At 32.5% G+C, this 15,546-nt stretch overlaps 1 protein-coding gene across 1 annotated transcript; it reads left to right on the top strand.

The window, feature by feature from the left end:
- The first annotated feature begins 12,140 nt into the window (after positions 1–12,140).
- Positions 12,141–14,414, top strand: LOC120090038. The gene is made up of 2 exons (XM_039047525.1): positions 12,141–12,751; positions 14,087–14,414. The coding sequence occupies exons 1-2, from the start codon at positions 12,269–12,271 to the stop codon at positions 14,300–14,302; spliced, it is 699 nt and encodes a 232-aa protein (XP_038903453.1). The 5' UTR covers positions 12,141–12,268; the 3' UTR covers positions 14,303–14,414.
- The last annotated feature ends 1,132 nt before the right edge of the window (positions 14,415–15,546 follow it).

Here is a 15,546-nt window from a genome sequence, read left to right on the forward strand (position 1 = left end):
TATTCAAATATCTACAATTAGGGCTACGTTGAAGGAGTCAACCAGAGAGGATGACGATTCGTCTAAGACCAACTTCTTTGACACCCATCAGACGCATGGACATACAATTTTGACCAATCGAGCACTAACACCCGAGAGACAACACTGAAGCCCCTAATGGTTGATGAAGGTGATGAATCAGCAGACGAACCAGCATTGGTAGAAGGGAAGGCGAGCACCACATAAGAACTATCTCCACAAAATCCTGCACCAACTCCTGTTCCAACAACGAGAGTTAATTCTATTGGTTCAAAACCTAGCGTGAACCAACCATCCCCTCGTGAGGCATCATTGGTGTCGGTCAACTGCCCTCCAAACCGAAAAGGGAAGAGAAAGGTGAAAGAGATGGGAAGAAGTTAAAAGGATAAGCGAGTACCAGTTGCGGAAATGATCGTGTCCTAATTTTAATTTTACATAACATACAGAAAATATAAATGATGAAAACAAGATATACAAGATCTATTAAGCATATATTTGTATAGAAATTAAATAGGAAAAAGAGATTCAAAAGTCAAATACCCTTGAAGACTAATCTCTTCTCAATTCCTCTTCGAAACCCGAACGAAACGAACATTTTGATCTTAAAAATGCAACAATCGATCGAACACCACCACGCAAAAATCATGTTATTCTCGGGGTAGAGAATAATTGAGAGTTGTGGGCTTCAAGATTAATTTGGAGAAAGAATTTGAAGGAAATAGTTTGAGAGAATAAGGCAATATCACAGGCACACCAAAATCTCTCACTTTAGGTGTATTTATAAGTGGTGTTCGGGCTCGAATCGATGTCGTTAGTTTGAATCTCACTGAAACAAAAATATTTATAAATCACCAAACCTACATCTTATACTAACAAGTAGCATAAGCGGCAAGCACGGGGTCGATCCACAGGGAAAGCTTGTTTAATCTTTTCTTAAGCTAAGTTCAACTATGAAAGCAATAAAAATGGGGTTTTGATAAAACAAGAAACAAACTTGGAAATCAAAGGTTAAAAGATAATTGTAAACAAAAGTGGTTCAATCTTATTTCTAGTTCAAGCTAGACATTCAATGTAATCCCAATCATCGTTTTTTACAAATTAGTCATGCAAACGAATTATGCACACAACTACTCGCTTGACTTGACTAGTCTAACCTCTACAAAGGTGGATAGCTAGCGAAATCCAATCAAGAGAGCGTTTTAACTATTGATTAAAGTTGGAAAGGTCTAACCTTAATCAACCTATATGCCTCTAGTTCTATTGGGTTCGAAAGCATCCATATAGAATAGAAAACATATGCATTAAGTTGAGAATTCACTTGTGTCGATCAATTGTCAAGATAGTCATATTCGATTAACCAAATTTGTTCTTGAATCTAGCAATTTATATATTCTAGGAATAGCCATCAAATACAAAATTAACCATTGCCACTTGGTAGACCTTAGCTAGACTACATCCTAGCAACACATCCAATCAAGATTATAGCAAAACTAAGAGTCTTGGCTTAACATGCTTAAAAGACAAAAATCACTAAACATGCTTTTGGAATTTAAAACCGATTCAAGAATCCATAATTTCATAATGCAGTTTATAAAGAAAAGTAGAAAACTCAAGAAGATTGCAAGAATTCTTGAAACCTTAGAAACAAGATTGACAATTACTTCACAAATCAATAGATAAATCTATGAAGAATTCCATTACAATGTTTACAATCAAAGAAAGAAATGAAAATCTAACGAATTAGAGACAAAGTTACTAAGGAGTGGAACTGGTGAAAAGAGAAACTTCGGACTCCATGAAGAATTTTGCCTCACTTTTTGCTGAAAATGAAAGAAAACGTTTTATAGTTGCAGGTTTAGTGTCGCGACTTTGAGGCTAGCATTGCAATGCTAAATCGTAAAAAGGCCAAGAAGCGTTGGGCTAGGGTCTTTACGTTGGGTTGCGCAAGGCGCGCACATGCACGGATAATCCCGTCAAACTCCGGAGCGTTGCAACGCTGTCCTGTTTTACAATAGATGGATGCTTTCTATCTTCAAACGTTGCTTGACCCTTCTGGAAGGGTCATAACATTGGGTCTGATGGAATTTTGGTATTTACTCTGACTTTCTTCAACTTTGTTAACTTCTTAATTATTCTCAATCCTTTTTTGCCCAAATTCTTGAAATGACTCCTAATCGCTCTCAGGACTATTTTACCTACAAAATGAGTATTAAAAGCAAACAAATAATACAATTTTGAGGGAATTAACGTAAAAAAATATATCTTTCTTAAAGACCTATCAAAAACACCCCCAACTCAACTCTTGGTCGTCTCGAGCAAGTCAAAACTAGAAATATGCATACAATCAATCAAAATATGAACATTCATTGTATATTCAAAGAACTCATTCAAATTGTTTATATGTTCATTTTGCTTACACAAAAATTTGATTCACATCTCTCTTTTCAACAAACAAGGAAGTAAATGAGACAAATAAGCATTTAGAATTTTAAAATTTTTCTAACAAAGAGTTAAAACCTATTTTTGAAAAGAAGACGTCTTTTTCTTGTAAAGTCATAAAAGAAAGGACTACTCAATTTTAGTTTTAAGGATTTGAAGGAAATAATTTGAGAGAGCAAGACAATATCATAGGCACACCAAAATCTACACACTTTAGATGTATTTATAAGTGGACAAGAGGAAAATGAAAGAACAAATCAATTCATCTTCCATATGCCAATTACTGAGAAAATATAAAGAGAAAATATTATTTAAAACAAAATCTCTAATTAAAAAAATATTTAATTAAACAAAAAAATTAATTTTTATTTAATTAATAAATATACATAAATTAACAAATTCATTCATTTTCCATATGTCAAATAATGAAAGAATATGAAGAGAAAAAGTTATTTAAAACCAAATTTTTAATTAAAAAACATTAAATTAAACAAAAGAACTAATTTTTCTTTTATTAATATATATACACACTCACACACAAAACGCATTCTCTCATTTAATCAACAATATTTAATATGGATCAAATTCATATTAATATTTGAATCGTATTCAAATAATTACTTTTCTCTCAAATAAGTCTTTATATTATAATGTATCATATACATTATATTATATCTCATAATTATATCTAATATAATAATTTTTCTTTTGTTAATTTGAACAATTCAAATTAATCAAAATTAATTCGATTCTCACATATCCCAAATGAGCTAACGAGGGGACCTTATAGACCTATAATTTGAAGCTCCAATGGTACTTGATTAATTAATCAAACTATTTGATTAAATTAATCAACTTTCATTAACTATTGGTCACTCCACTAAAAACTGACAGTTGCATTATTCGCATTATAGATATATTTTTATGTCCATTGGATATAACCAATCAACAGTGCATCCACCCTTCACAAATTGCTCGTAAGTACAACTAGGCCAAAATTACCGTTTTCCCCTATAGTTATATCTAACTCCTTAAGTACCACTAACCCCTCTAATAAATAATAAGTTATAGTCCAACTATAACCTAACCCTTCTCGGGCCAAGAGAGAATGTAGCCCACATTATTCAAACCTCGAAACCAGCCCTTAAGGGAGAAAATTCTCTATTTTCTGTAACTATAGAGAATTAGTAAATTCTTTCTTATGTAACTGACCCAACTACCTAATCAGACAAAGTCCTAAAATGGTAGGCATATTGAGTCAACAAAATTGGCCACTCTCACCTTTGCAAATCAAAGGACTGCCTTCATAAGCAAGAGTTCACAACTCACTCAGGATTCAGGTTAAGTCACTTATGGTCATCTTGGTGAAATGTAAGTCTCTTTTAACAACGGTGTTATATAAAAAGATTATTCATTTTGTGGTTCAATCTTATACAAACTCTTTGTATAGAATACCCTGCTCAAATATCTTCACATGAATGATCAGGATCAGATTATTTGTAGCACTTTACAATAATTGTAACAACTAAAAAGTTGATCGTATTCATAGTGTCACCAAGATAAAAGTACTCAGCCTTATCCATCTATTACAAACTGGTTAAGTAACAACTTAAACATGATCCACCTGTATGTCTATACATACATGTTTAAGTCTTAGAAGATAACTCTGGATCTTAGTTTATTGGTTTCTTGTGGGTTAATGCAACTAAAATGTCAAATAAAATACCTCTTATTTTATTCGATAAATAAAGTGTTTGTACAAAACAATTACAAACTACAAGACCCACAAGATTTAAAGCATCAACCCCAACAGAAGAGATGTGTTGGAGAAGGACTAAGCGACACAAAGGTTTAGAAGAAGAACCACAAACATACATTGATGCTCATATCTAGTAATTTTGAATATGATGGGTTCTTCTTTTTTTGGTTGGACCGGGGTGTCTAGGATTTGTTTGTTTGTTTGTTTTTTTTTGTTTGGTGTGGTGAATGTGAAACCCCAACCCACATCATTTTCTTTATGTTCCACTTATATTATATCTTTGTAACTTTTTTATGAAATTAAATTCCTTCTCTCGTTTATTTTGTTTTTCTGTCCTTTTTTTGCTTGGTTCATGGGGTTGCCTTTAGAATCTACAATAGAGTGACTGAAGATATAAAGAACTGATAATAACACATGCATGCAACGAACAAAGTGACTCAAAAAGTTTTTTTGTCAAGGTTGTCGATATCAACTGATAGACACGATAGATTGGTAAGCATATGAAAAGTTAGAATATGTAAAAATTATAAAATAGGTACCAATCAACGTACAAGTTTACTGTAAAATTTGACCGTATTCAGATCATTAAGTTCTTCTCAATGTTGTAGTTATCGGCGAACCATCGTAAATAGTAGATCAATAAGCGTAGGAATGGACGGGGGTTATAAAACTATTCAAACAACAACTACCATTACCGATCAAACTAAAATAAAAAGATAAATCCAACGGTACTGTTATCGTTATTGGTTATCAAACTAACTTAGAAGAAATTCTAAGTCGCTTATTTTGAGTTACGGCAGTTTTAAACATCTCTATGTTGTAAAGAGTACTTTTTGCTAACGGCCTTAGCACATATAAATTATTTTCCAGTTGAGCAGAACATATATCAACACCATTCTTAGTAATAAGCACTTTATTATAAGAAAAATGAAGTTTATATTTACATTATAAAAAACACTTTACAGACACTAAGTTCCTTTTTAAATCAGGAATAAAAAATACATCATTCAAAATGAGAAATTTGTTTTGTAAAGTGAATCGGAGACCTCCCATTACTACAACTGAGACGATATGTCTAGTTCTAACTCGCATCGTCATCTCACTAGCACCAAGTTGCCGCCAGGAACTGATTCCCTGAAATGAAGAACAAATATGGATAGTGACCCTAGAGTCAGTAATCCAGGAAGAATCATCATTCTATATTAAACAAGTCTCCAAAACAAGCAAATCACATTTACCTTGTTTGGCCTTTTTCTTCTCTGCCAAATATCTGGGGCAGTTCCTTTTTCAGTGCCTGTCTTGGTTGTAATGGAAACATTTTCCCTTGTCAACCCTCACTGGTTGTCTACCCCTTGGAGCAACAGCTTGTGGGTTGGCAGGAGTTTTCCCCTTATCACCCTTTTTCTTCTTCCACTTTTTGGTGTCGGAAGAAGAAGGTGTAGACTTAATTCCAGAGGTCAAACCTTTGTGAAATTTTTTAAATGATGTAGCAACATTTTTTTCACTCTTCTTCTCATTGCTTTTCAATAAGGATTGGAAAGTCTGCAACTCATTCAATTCTATTCAGAACAGCATTGTTACGAAAGTGAAGGAAGCTATCTGGTAAGGATTCCAGAATTATGCTAACTTGGCCGGTCTCATCGATGCTAGACCCCTTCATCTCAGCGGTTGAAGTGGATCATCATATTGAGAACATGTTCCTGAACAGATGACCCCTTTTGCATCCGTGAGTTGAAGATGTACGTGAGAGTGTCGTGCCTGAGTTGTGCGGACGGTTGTCTGAACATTCCCCTCGGGGACTCCATGATCTCACGTACAGTGACCATGGGTTCATGCTTCTTGGCCAAAACTTCAATAAGTTTGGCCAAGATGTACACTCGGGCCTTCTCATTCGCCTTTATCCATCGTTCGTATGCCTCTCGAATATTTCGAGGAGTAATAAGAGCTGGAATAGGAGGACATTCTTCCGTGAGGACGAATCTGAGATCATCATCTATTTGATATAAATGTAATGATCCATGCGTTCGTGTAGGTGACACGCGAGTCGAGGTATTTTATGCAATGAGTTTGCATAAGATTGGATCATAGAATAGTAATCACTGTAACATCATTGATTAGTTTGATTCCTATTTTAATAGGATGATCTAGGCAACTTAGTCTCACTCCTGAGTATATTATGAACTTTTATTTATGAGGGGTTGTCCTTTGATTTGCATGGATAAGGGTGGCCATATCGCTGACCCAATAAGCCTACCATCTTGGGGACAAGACCAAGGGGGGAGCTATGAACATAATAATACAAGATGGAATTCACTCTTTCCCTCCTTGAGGATAAGTAGATGAGTGTTACCTTAAATGGTGTCTTTGAGACTTAAACAAAAGGCCTTACCCTTTCATTGACCTGAGAGAGGTTTCTGTTTATTGCTTAGACCATAAACAGGTCGTTCATTAGAGAAGCACTGGTACTTAAGAAGCCAGAGATAACCCAAGGGTAAAACGGTAATTTAACCCAGTAAGAGCTACGTACACTCGTGAAGATTAACTTGCTGGTATTAGTTTATATCCGTGGACATAGAAATATATCTAGTAAGAGTGCAGTTGTGAGTCTTTAGTGGAGTGTATCCACAATTAATTAATATTGATTAACTTAGTTAATGAGTTTAATAAATTAATCTCATATTGTTGGAGCTTCTGATTTATAGGTCTACCAAGTTCACTCATTAACTCACTAAAGAATACTTAAGAGGGATAATTTGAATTGTTTAAATTAATTTAAGAAAACTATATATTAATGTGATTAATATATAATTAATTATGGATAGGTCTATAATCAAATTGGAAAGTAACATTTGAATAAGATTCAAATTAATTAATTCAAGTGAATTAGACTCTCAAAGAATTAATTAATAGAGAGATTTTGTCCATATACATGGGATGTATATGATAATTAAATGTATACATTAAATTTGGTTTAATGTATAAATAGTTATTTAATTAATTACTGTGCAAATCAAAATTAAATAAGTGTTATTTAATTTTTCAAATTAAATAAGCGTTATGTAATTGGGCTAAAAAATTGAATAAATGTTATTTAATTAAATGCGCTAATTAATTCAATAAATGTTATTTAATTAATCATAGAAAAGAAAAATATATTAGGAAAGATCCTTGGTCATTCTCTATATAAAGACCTCCCCATTGCCTTTTGGGAATGCACAACACTGAATACACAATTCTTATTGCAGAGAAACTTTGAAAATACATAATTCCTTAGTGTTATTGTGCAAAATTTTCTCTAAGCCATAAATCCTCACTACTCTCCAAAATCTTATTCCCTTCTTCCTCTCTCATGAGTTGGATACCATCTATCCCTCTATTTGAATCCCAGAGAATAACGAGGTAACTCTCGTGGTAGTATTTGAGATCGCTCAAGGAGTTGTTCATGATCAAGACTGTTCGGAGATCCGTTCGTTGGAACCTTGGAGAGGATTGTTCATGGCACTTGGGGAATCTACAAAGGTAAAAATCGTTCTAACCCTTTTCTCAATAGCATGCTAGTTTATGTGTTTTTTCTATTCTATTTAGTATAACAATTTTATTTATTGTAAAAATCGAATCGCGGGATGCAAGACAATCTCACACGAGAGAACACTTCCACTGTGGGATTCGATCATTTCATCTAATGTGCTAGGGTAAGTGGGAGAGCATGTAGGGTATAGTGATTGCCCTAGTATACATGTTTCACCGGCTTATATTTCCCTGGATTTAGTGCAAGTGAGAGATTGTTGAGGTGTATGCTCTAAAGCCTCGTAGTTTTATGTTAGTTGAATTAATGGATGATTGATTTTATATTACTTGTGCGATAATCCATTAACTTAAGATCCAAGGTTGTTTGATGTAACTTAAACATGTATATGGAAATATATAAGTGGATCATGTTCAAGTGATAACCTAAGTGGTTTGTAGTATATGGATAAGGTTTGGTGCCTTATCTTGGTAACACTACTGATACGACCCACTTTGTAATTATTACCATTGTTGTAAAGTACTACAACTAATCTGATATTGATCATTCTTGTAGAGACATGTGAGCAGGGGTATCTTATACAAAAGAGTTTATATAAAGACCAGACCACGAAATATTAAGTCTCTCTTTATAACGTCGTTGCTAGAAGAGACTTACATTTCACCAAGATGACCATAGGTGACTTGACCTTGATCCTGAGTGAGTTGTGAACTTCTGCCTATGAAAGTGATCTTTTGATTTGTATGGGTGAGGGTGACAAGATTCATCGACTCAATAAGCCTAACATTTTAGGGATTTTTTTTTATCAGGGAGCTGAAAGCAAAACTACACAAGAAGGAATTCACTCCTACCCTATAGTTAGAGTAAGAAGATAAATTGCTCTTTTAAGGGCTGATTCCGGGGCTTGAACATTGAGGCACCTCACCCAGAAGGGTTCAATCATAGTTAGACTATGACTAGTTGTTCATTAGAGGGAACAATGGTACTTAAGGAATTAGATGAAACTATAGAGGTAAAACGGTAATTTGACCAAGTTGTACTTATGAGCAATTTGTGAAGGGTCAACGCACTATTGATTGGTTATATCCAATGGACATATAAATATATCTATAGTGCAAAGAGTTCAACTGTTTGTCTTTAGTGGAGTAACTGATAGTTAATGAATGTTGATTAATTTAATTAAAAGAATTTAATCAATTAATCTCGTATCATTGAAGCTTCAATCTATAGGTTCATGAGGTCCCCTCGTTAGCTCAATGAAGATTAATGGGAATCAAATTAATTTTGGTATGATTTGAATTGTTCAAATTAATTAAAGAGAATTAATTGTATAAGATACAGTTAAATAATGTATATTGATGTGTCAACGAGAGAAATAAATATTTGAATATGATTCAAATATTAATTATATGAATATGATTCATATAAAAACTATATGTTAAAATTTAATGTGAATATTATTTATATTAAATTTATATAGTTTTATGAGATGAATAAATGTTTGAATATGATTCAAATATTAATTATATGAATATGATTCATATAAGAACTATATGTTAAAATTAATATGAATGTGATTCATATTAAAACTATAGGTTAAAATTAATATCAATTTAATTCATATTAAATACTGTTGAATCTGTCTCTTATACACATCTAGATGTGTATAAGAGACAGACTATATATTAAGGGGTTAATATATATATATTATTAACACAAAATTTTTAATTTGAATTTATTAAAAATAAAGGGGAGAGAGTTATAATTCTCTCACTCCTTAATCTCTCTCTCGTAACAAATTAGAAGAGCTGTCTCTTATACACATCTAGATGTGTATAAGAGACAGTATATATATATATATATATATATATATATATATTTGAATTTATTAAAAATAAAGGGGAAAAAGTTATAACTCCTTCACCCCTTAATTTCTACCTAACACACATAACAAATTGGAAGAGAGAGAAAGTTCTTTCTCTGTGTCTCTCTGGTTCTCCTTCTCTCTGTGAATTTTACAGAGATGAAAAAAAACTTAGTTATCTTCTCCTTCCCTCACGCCAATATTGAGTGCAAGCCCACACCTCTGCACGGTTCTCGTCCCTGAGAATAACGGGGAAGACCCTTTGGTTATCCATTCCTATTCGTTGAGTTAGTGGATGCTGAGTTCGTGAGATCGGGAGAAGACGACTTGAATTGGAGAGGAACGTGATTTCTAGGTCTTCAAGGGTATGTGATTTCTTAATCCCTTCCTCTCTATTTGAATTATAGAAAGCATGCTTAGGTTTATATTTTTCCGTGGTTTCTGTCACTCTGAATTTTGTGTATTCTATAAAACAAAATTTAGAGATTGATGTGTCGAATTGCTTCTGTTGCGGGGAATTACAATCATTTCATTACACAAGTGCATGTTAAGCAGTGATGGTGTTCCAGTACAGTTCCCGGAATGATTCCAACAGAGGTTTAAAAAGGAGAGTCTTCAAATAGAAGATAGGCTGTTGGGCGTATAGACAGTCTGGGTACATGAAAAACAGAGCAGGTTCGTCAAAGGACTCTGGATCGTGTGCTGACGGTGTCTTTCTCGTTAGGGGAGACGATGATTTCCTCTGAAGAAGATGGATTTCATCCTTGTGGTATATCCGCTTTACCATGATAGAGGATGTGATGTTAGTGACTCCACAAATTTGCACACGGGCATTGACTTGGTGGATATGCAAGGTGCATGGTGGAAGTTATGCCGATGGCTGAAGGACTTCCAGATGAGCCAAGTAGGTGGAAGTTATGCCGATGGCTGAAGGACTTCCAGATGAGCCAAGTAGGTGGAAGTTGCCCCATGAATATCAGCAAGGTTTATCGACATGTGACAAAAAAGGAAAATCTTGGGAAATGATATTCCTAGTGGTCTATTTTTTATGGTGAGGTAGGTTATAATTTTATGAGATGAGAATTATGATGGTCAATGAAGACAATGGATGTTGTAGAAGTTGTGGATTCTTCAAATATCTTGCCAAAGTGAAATTTGTTGGGTTTTGGCAAAATATTGGAAGTGCAATTTGTTCCATATTGGTTGAATTGAAGAATAGGGACCGACTCTAAGTCTATAAAAAGAGCCTATGCCTTTAGTTTCAAGTTGTCTCAGTTAGAAACATTTCAAGCTTAATGTGCAAACTTTAATTCAATTCCTTATGTATTCTCTAGTTGGAGAGGGGAAAAAGGTGAGTAGTCAAAAGTTTTGAGAGAGTACTCTTGTAATTGGGACCGGGAGAGATAATTGTTCTATATGATTGTACCAATTTTTTACACAGTGGATTTCTTTCCAGTGGGTCTTGGTTTTTTTTCGAGTTGGAAGTTTCCACGTAAATTCTTGTGTATCTAATTTTATTCTTTTCTTTTAATTTCTCTATTATTTTCCTACTTATTCCTACGGATGAAGTGGGAGGTTTTTCCCAACAATTCATTCGCTCAGGATAAACTATAAAAACCACTCATAAAATATGACAATCGCCACCTAAAATATTGTAATAATAGTATAAGACTGAGGGTTCACTTTTTTATTATTATTTGAGATCCAATTTTTACAATTGAAAGTCTTATAAAGAGCAAAAACAAAATATCTAAACATAGCACAAATATGCTAGTGATCAAAAAGGAAAAATTGTCAGAAATAGCATGTTTAAGTTTTCACCCTACAAAACTAGCATGCTTTTTGAAAACTCGTAAGAATAGCTTTTATCGATCCATCTCGAGCAAGATCGGGCACGAGATTTTAGTTTAAAAATCAATTTTTTCCAACTTATCGATTGTTTGGGGCTTTCTCGATACATATTGCCGACATTATATGGATCTCGATGTTAATTTTGGACAAAATAACAACGAGATTTTATATATTTGAGCTTGCTCGGTGAAATCTCGAGAATAATTAACACAAAATTCATATATTTTAACTTTCTCGATGAATCTCTGTAGGATTAATATCGAGATTCTATATATATCCAAAATCTTACCCAAATTTTCACAAAATTTGATATTTTCTAAAATTTAAAAATGTTGAATCAATTTAGAAAATCTATTTTGATAATTGGAAAGCCCATTTGGAATTGTGGAAATTCATATAATTGTGAAAATAAATTATGCTAATAAAAAATTACATAATAATTTGATATAACATTTAGTAAACGTAACCAAATTTCGAGAAAATTTGAAAATATACTAGATTTGGTATAAAATTTTTAAAGACTACATAATTTAAGTTTATCTCGGTGTGATCGAGATGAATCCAAATAAACTATTATCAAGAGACCAAAATAATTATTAATTTTTTTTGAAAAACGTGCTAATTTTATGGGATGAAACTTTGAACTACTGATCGAATTCCTTACCCTATTGTATATTTAAGAAAAATAAAAATAAAAAAAGAGAGAGAGAAAAAAAAAACTTAAAAGCAACAGAAACAACTCCTCCTTCCAATTTGCATTTCCGTGCTCCCTCGACTCCATGTGTACATGTGAATCAAACTCCCGCCATTAATGGAGTTCACAATCATAATTCCCCGAATCCCCCAAAATTTCTCCCCAATTCACAGAACCCTAAACCCTAAAATCCACGCCTCATCCAAATGCCCTAATTCACAATTACCACTCCCATCAAAATCCTTAATCACTCCAACAGCCGAAAATATTCCGACGATGTCGGAGATTCTGGCGGCGGGCAAGGCCCAGAATCTGGGCCTCCGGCTGCAAACTTTGGGGCCGTTCTTCCGAATAACAGCGAAAAGCTTGGAATCGCAGCGAGAGATCGGGAAGGCGGAGGGTTTAGTGAGAGTGTGGTTGCGAGGGAAAATTCTCCATCTGGAATCGATTCGATTGAACAGAGAAAGCTTGGGAATGGAGAAGTCGATCTTTGGACTCGGATTGTTCATCGGCGCTGTTGCGATTCGGTATGGGTATGATTGCGGTTGCAAGACGGCGGAGTTATTGGCCATCAATGACTCCGATCTTTACCATTCCAAGGTTCTTTTCTTCTCTCTCTTTCCACATCTTTCTGGATAGAATTTGATTGAAGAAGAAGCAATGTTCAGTAGATTTTTTTTTTTTTTTAAAAAATATTTTGTTTAGTATTTATAAATATAATAGAATGATCTATCTAGTTTCGCCATATTCTTTTTAAAAAACATTATTTTTTGCCTTGAAGTGATATTTTATTTATTAATTATTATCCTTATAAAAATAAAAAAAGTATATATAATATCCCTAATTTGAGTAGATTTCAAATTTTCACATGAAGTTTGAAATTTGTCCCCAAAAATATTGTTGTAGAATTTTGTTCTCATTAAAATTAGATTGAAAATTTCCGTGATGGTCAATTAAAATTTTAATGTTCATTTTCAAGTATTAAAATAAGATTGAAATTGACATGAGGGTCAATTTTATGTGATAAGAGGCAACAATCAATCTTTAGGTGTCACCTGTCATATTAATTTTTATCATTTATTTATTTTTTTTATATATAAAAGCTCAAGAGTAAAAAATAAAAGTTGAAAGTCTAGCCTATTCTAAAGTTTATGAGTATTTTGTATAATTTATCTTATTTTCTTTATGATTATGTAACAATTGAAGTGGTAGAGCCAACTCTAGAAGATAACATAAAGGTGATAGGACGTGAGTTAGGTTCTTTACTTACTTTAATTATTTTTATCAAATCAATAATTACAAGTTGAAAATCGAACAATTAATCTTTGGATTTGAATTTTATTGTTATTGTTGTTCTTTTTATCTTTATTATTTAGTATAATCGTGGGTAAACTTATGGTAAAGTCGAACCATATTCAATGGTGGAAATATGCTTGGTTTGAGTTTAGCTTGAACAAACTTATGCTCGTGAACATTAACTCATTATTCAAACTCCTCACATTTTTTCTTTTTAAGTTAGATTCCTTAAATTTGCACTCCAAAAATTTAAATATAACTTTTCTAGACTTTAGTTTTCTCAACTCTGCACTTAGAGCCCTAACATTACTTGGTTGCTTTTATTTTTTCTTAAAAAATTTTAAATTTAGTATTCGAGTTGCATTTTGAATAATCTCATGGGACGACTCGCCTTACAAGACTTAAAGTTTTAACTATTTCTTTCTTTCAACATCTCAAAATTCTTACCATTCTATTGAACAACTTACCATTTTTTAGAAAGGTTTTTCTATCTCTAGTGAACATGTTTTAATGAACCGATTTTATTAAATAGCTCATTTTAAGTATAGACAATTACTAGAATGGGTTGTATGAATTTGTGAAACTTATGTTAAACAAAAAGAAATGTATTGAATTTGAAGATTGGACATATATTGGCAGCTGGTCAGATTCTACACAAGGATTGGGTTCAAGAGTATGTATGAAGTGAGTGGCACAAAGTTATGTGACATTGGAGACATGTTGGTGTGGGGAGGTATTGGAACTAGAATGGATGCTGACATTAAAGCCCTTCTTCTTAAATGGTGTACAAGGTTCAAATACCCATCATCTAACCCACAAAACTCCCACCCTTTGCTTCAAACTAATCCTCATTAGCACTTTCTCGTGAAATGTACAAACTTTGTTAAACTTGTAAGTAAGATGTATGACATATATGCATAATTCATACTTATGTTGAAAAATATAGTGTTTATGGGTTACTACTATAGACTTTTTTAGTTGAAATGATTTTGTTATCATTCCTTTCATCTTAAAAGATATTATTAAAATAATTGGTAAATATCGATTTATACCCCTAAACTTTGGGGGTGATATTAGTTTAAGTTATGGATTTTTATAACTGTATTAATTCACACTTTCTTCCTAATTTTGTTAGACCAATATCTTGTGAAACTTATGATTTGAGTAAATTAAACTCTTAAATTTTCATAAGTCAATCAATTTAAACATTCCATTATGATCACCTTTGAACACCATCCATGTATTGATTCTCATATTTGTGTGGTCTTCTTTCAAATGTCAGTTTTACAAAATGGACGATTGATGATTCTCAAAGAAATTTTGACTTAAAACCAAAATTAATTCATTTATGAAAATTGAGGGTGTTAATTGATATAACTATAAATCTCACCGGAAGTTTTTTCAAATGGGACTTGATGGAAGATGTAAATTGTTACATTTACAAAAGTTTAAAGTTTAATTGATACAATTATTAGTTTAATGTTTAAATGGATACAACCATTAAAGTTTAGGGGTATAAAATGATATTTTTCCTAAAATAATTACAATTGATTTTGACATGTTTGATATAGTAAATTATGACTTGTATGTCTTTCAATTTTTACACATCAGCCATCTTGTTAATTTCTATATTATTTTAATTAAAAAAAATCTCAAAGGGTATTTTAGAAAAAAACTTTTCAAAGCTTAAGAGTAAAAATGATATCTTTCAGAGTCTATTAACATAATTGAAGGTATTCTAGTTAAATGATTATGCATAAACTTGTAGTTATTGATCTTATATCGAAGGGAAAAAAGATGTAATAATAATAATAATAATAATAATATAACTGCAATAACTTAAATGACTAAAGTTAGCGCTATCTCAAAGTTGTCAATTTAACTTGACTAATCAAGATATTATTTGCTCGATTAAAAGGTTTTTAAATCCTCATCTTTATGTTGTTGAACTAATTGAATCCCATCTCTCACAGTATTGATTAATAAATAATAGGTTAAAGTTATTTTGGTTTGTTTTGAATTTTATTTCATTTTAGTTATTGTATCCAAATTTATCCATTTGAAATTAACTTTGATCAAAATTAGTTACTTAATAATAA

Source organism: Benincasa hispida, chromosome 11 (genome assembly GCF_009727055.1).
Source record: "Benincasa hispida cultivar B227 chromosome 11, ASM972705v1, whole genome shotgun sequence".
Classification (NCBI taxonomy): domain Eukaryota; kingdom Viridiplantae; phylum Streptophyta; class Magnoliopsida; order Cucurbitales; family Cucurbitaceae; genus Benincasa; species Benincasa hispida.

What these genes read in the sequence shown, in the direction of transcription:
- LOC120090038 (XM_039047525.1), top strand. Translation starts at nt 12,269, where the DNA reads ATGGAGTTCACAATCATAATTCCCCGAATCCCCCAAAATTTCTCCCCA. An exon ending in CCGATCTTTACCATTCCAAG is followed by an intron (nt 12,752 to 14,086) that starts GTTCTTTTCTTC and finishes ATATATTGGCAG; the next exon opens with CTGGTCAGATTCTACACAAG.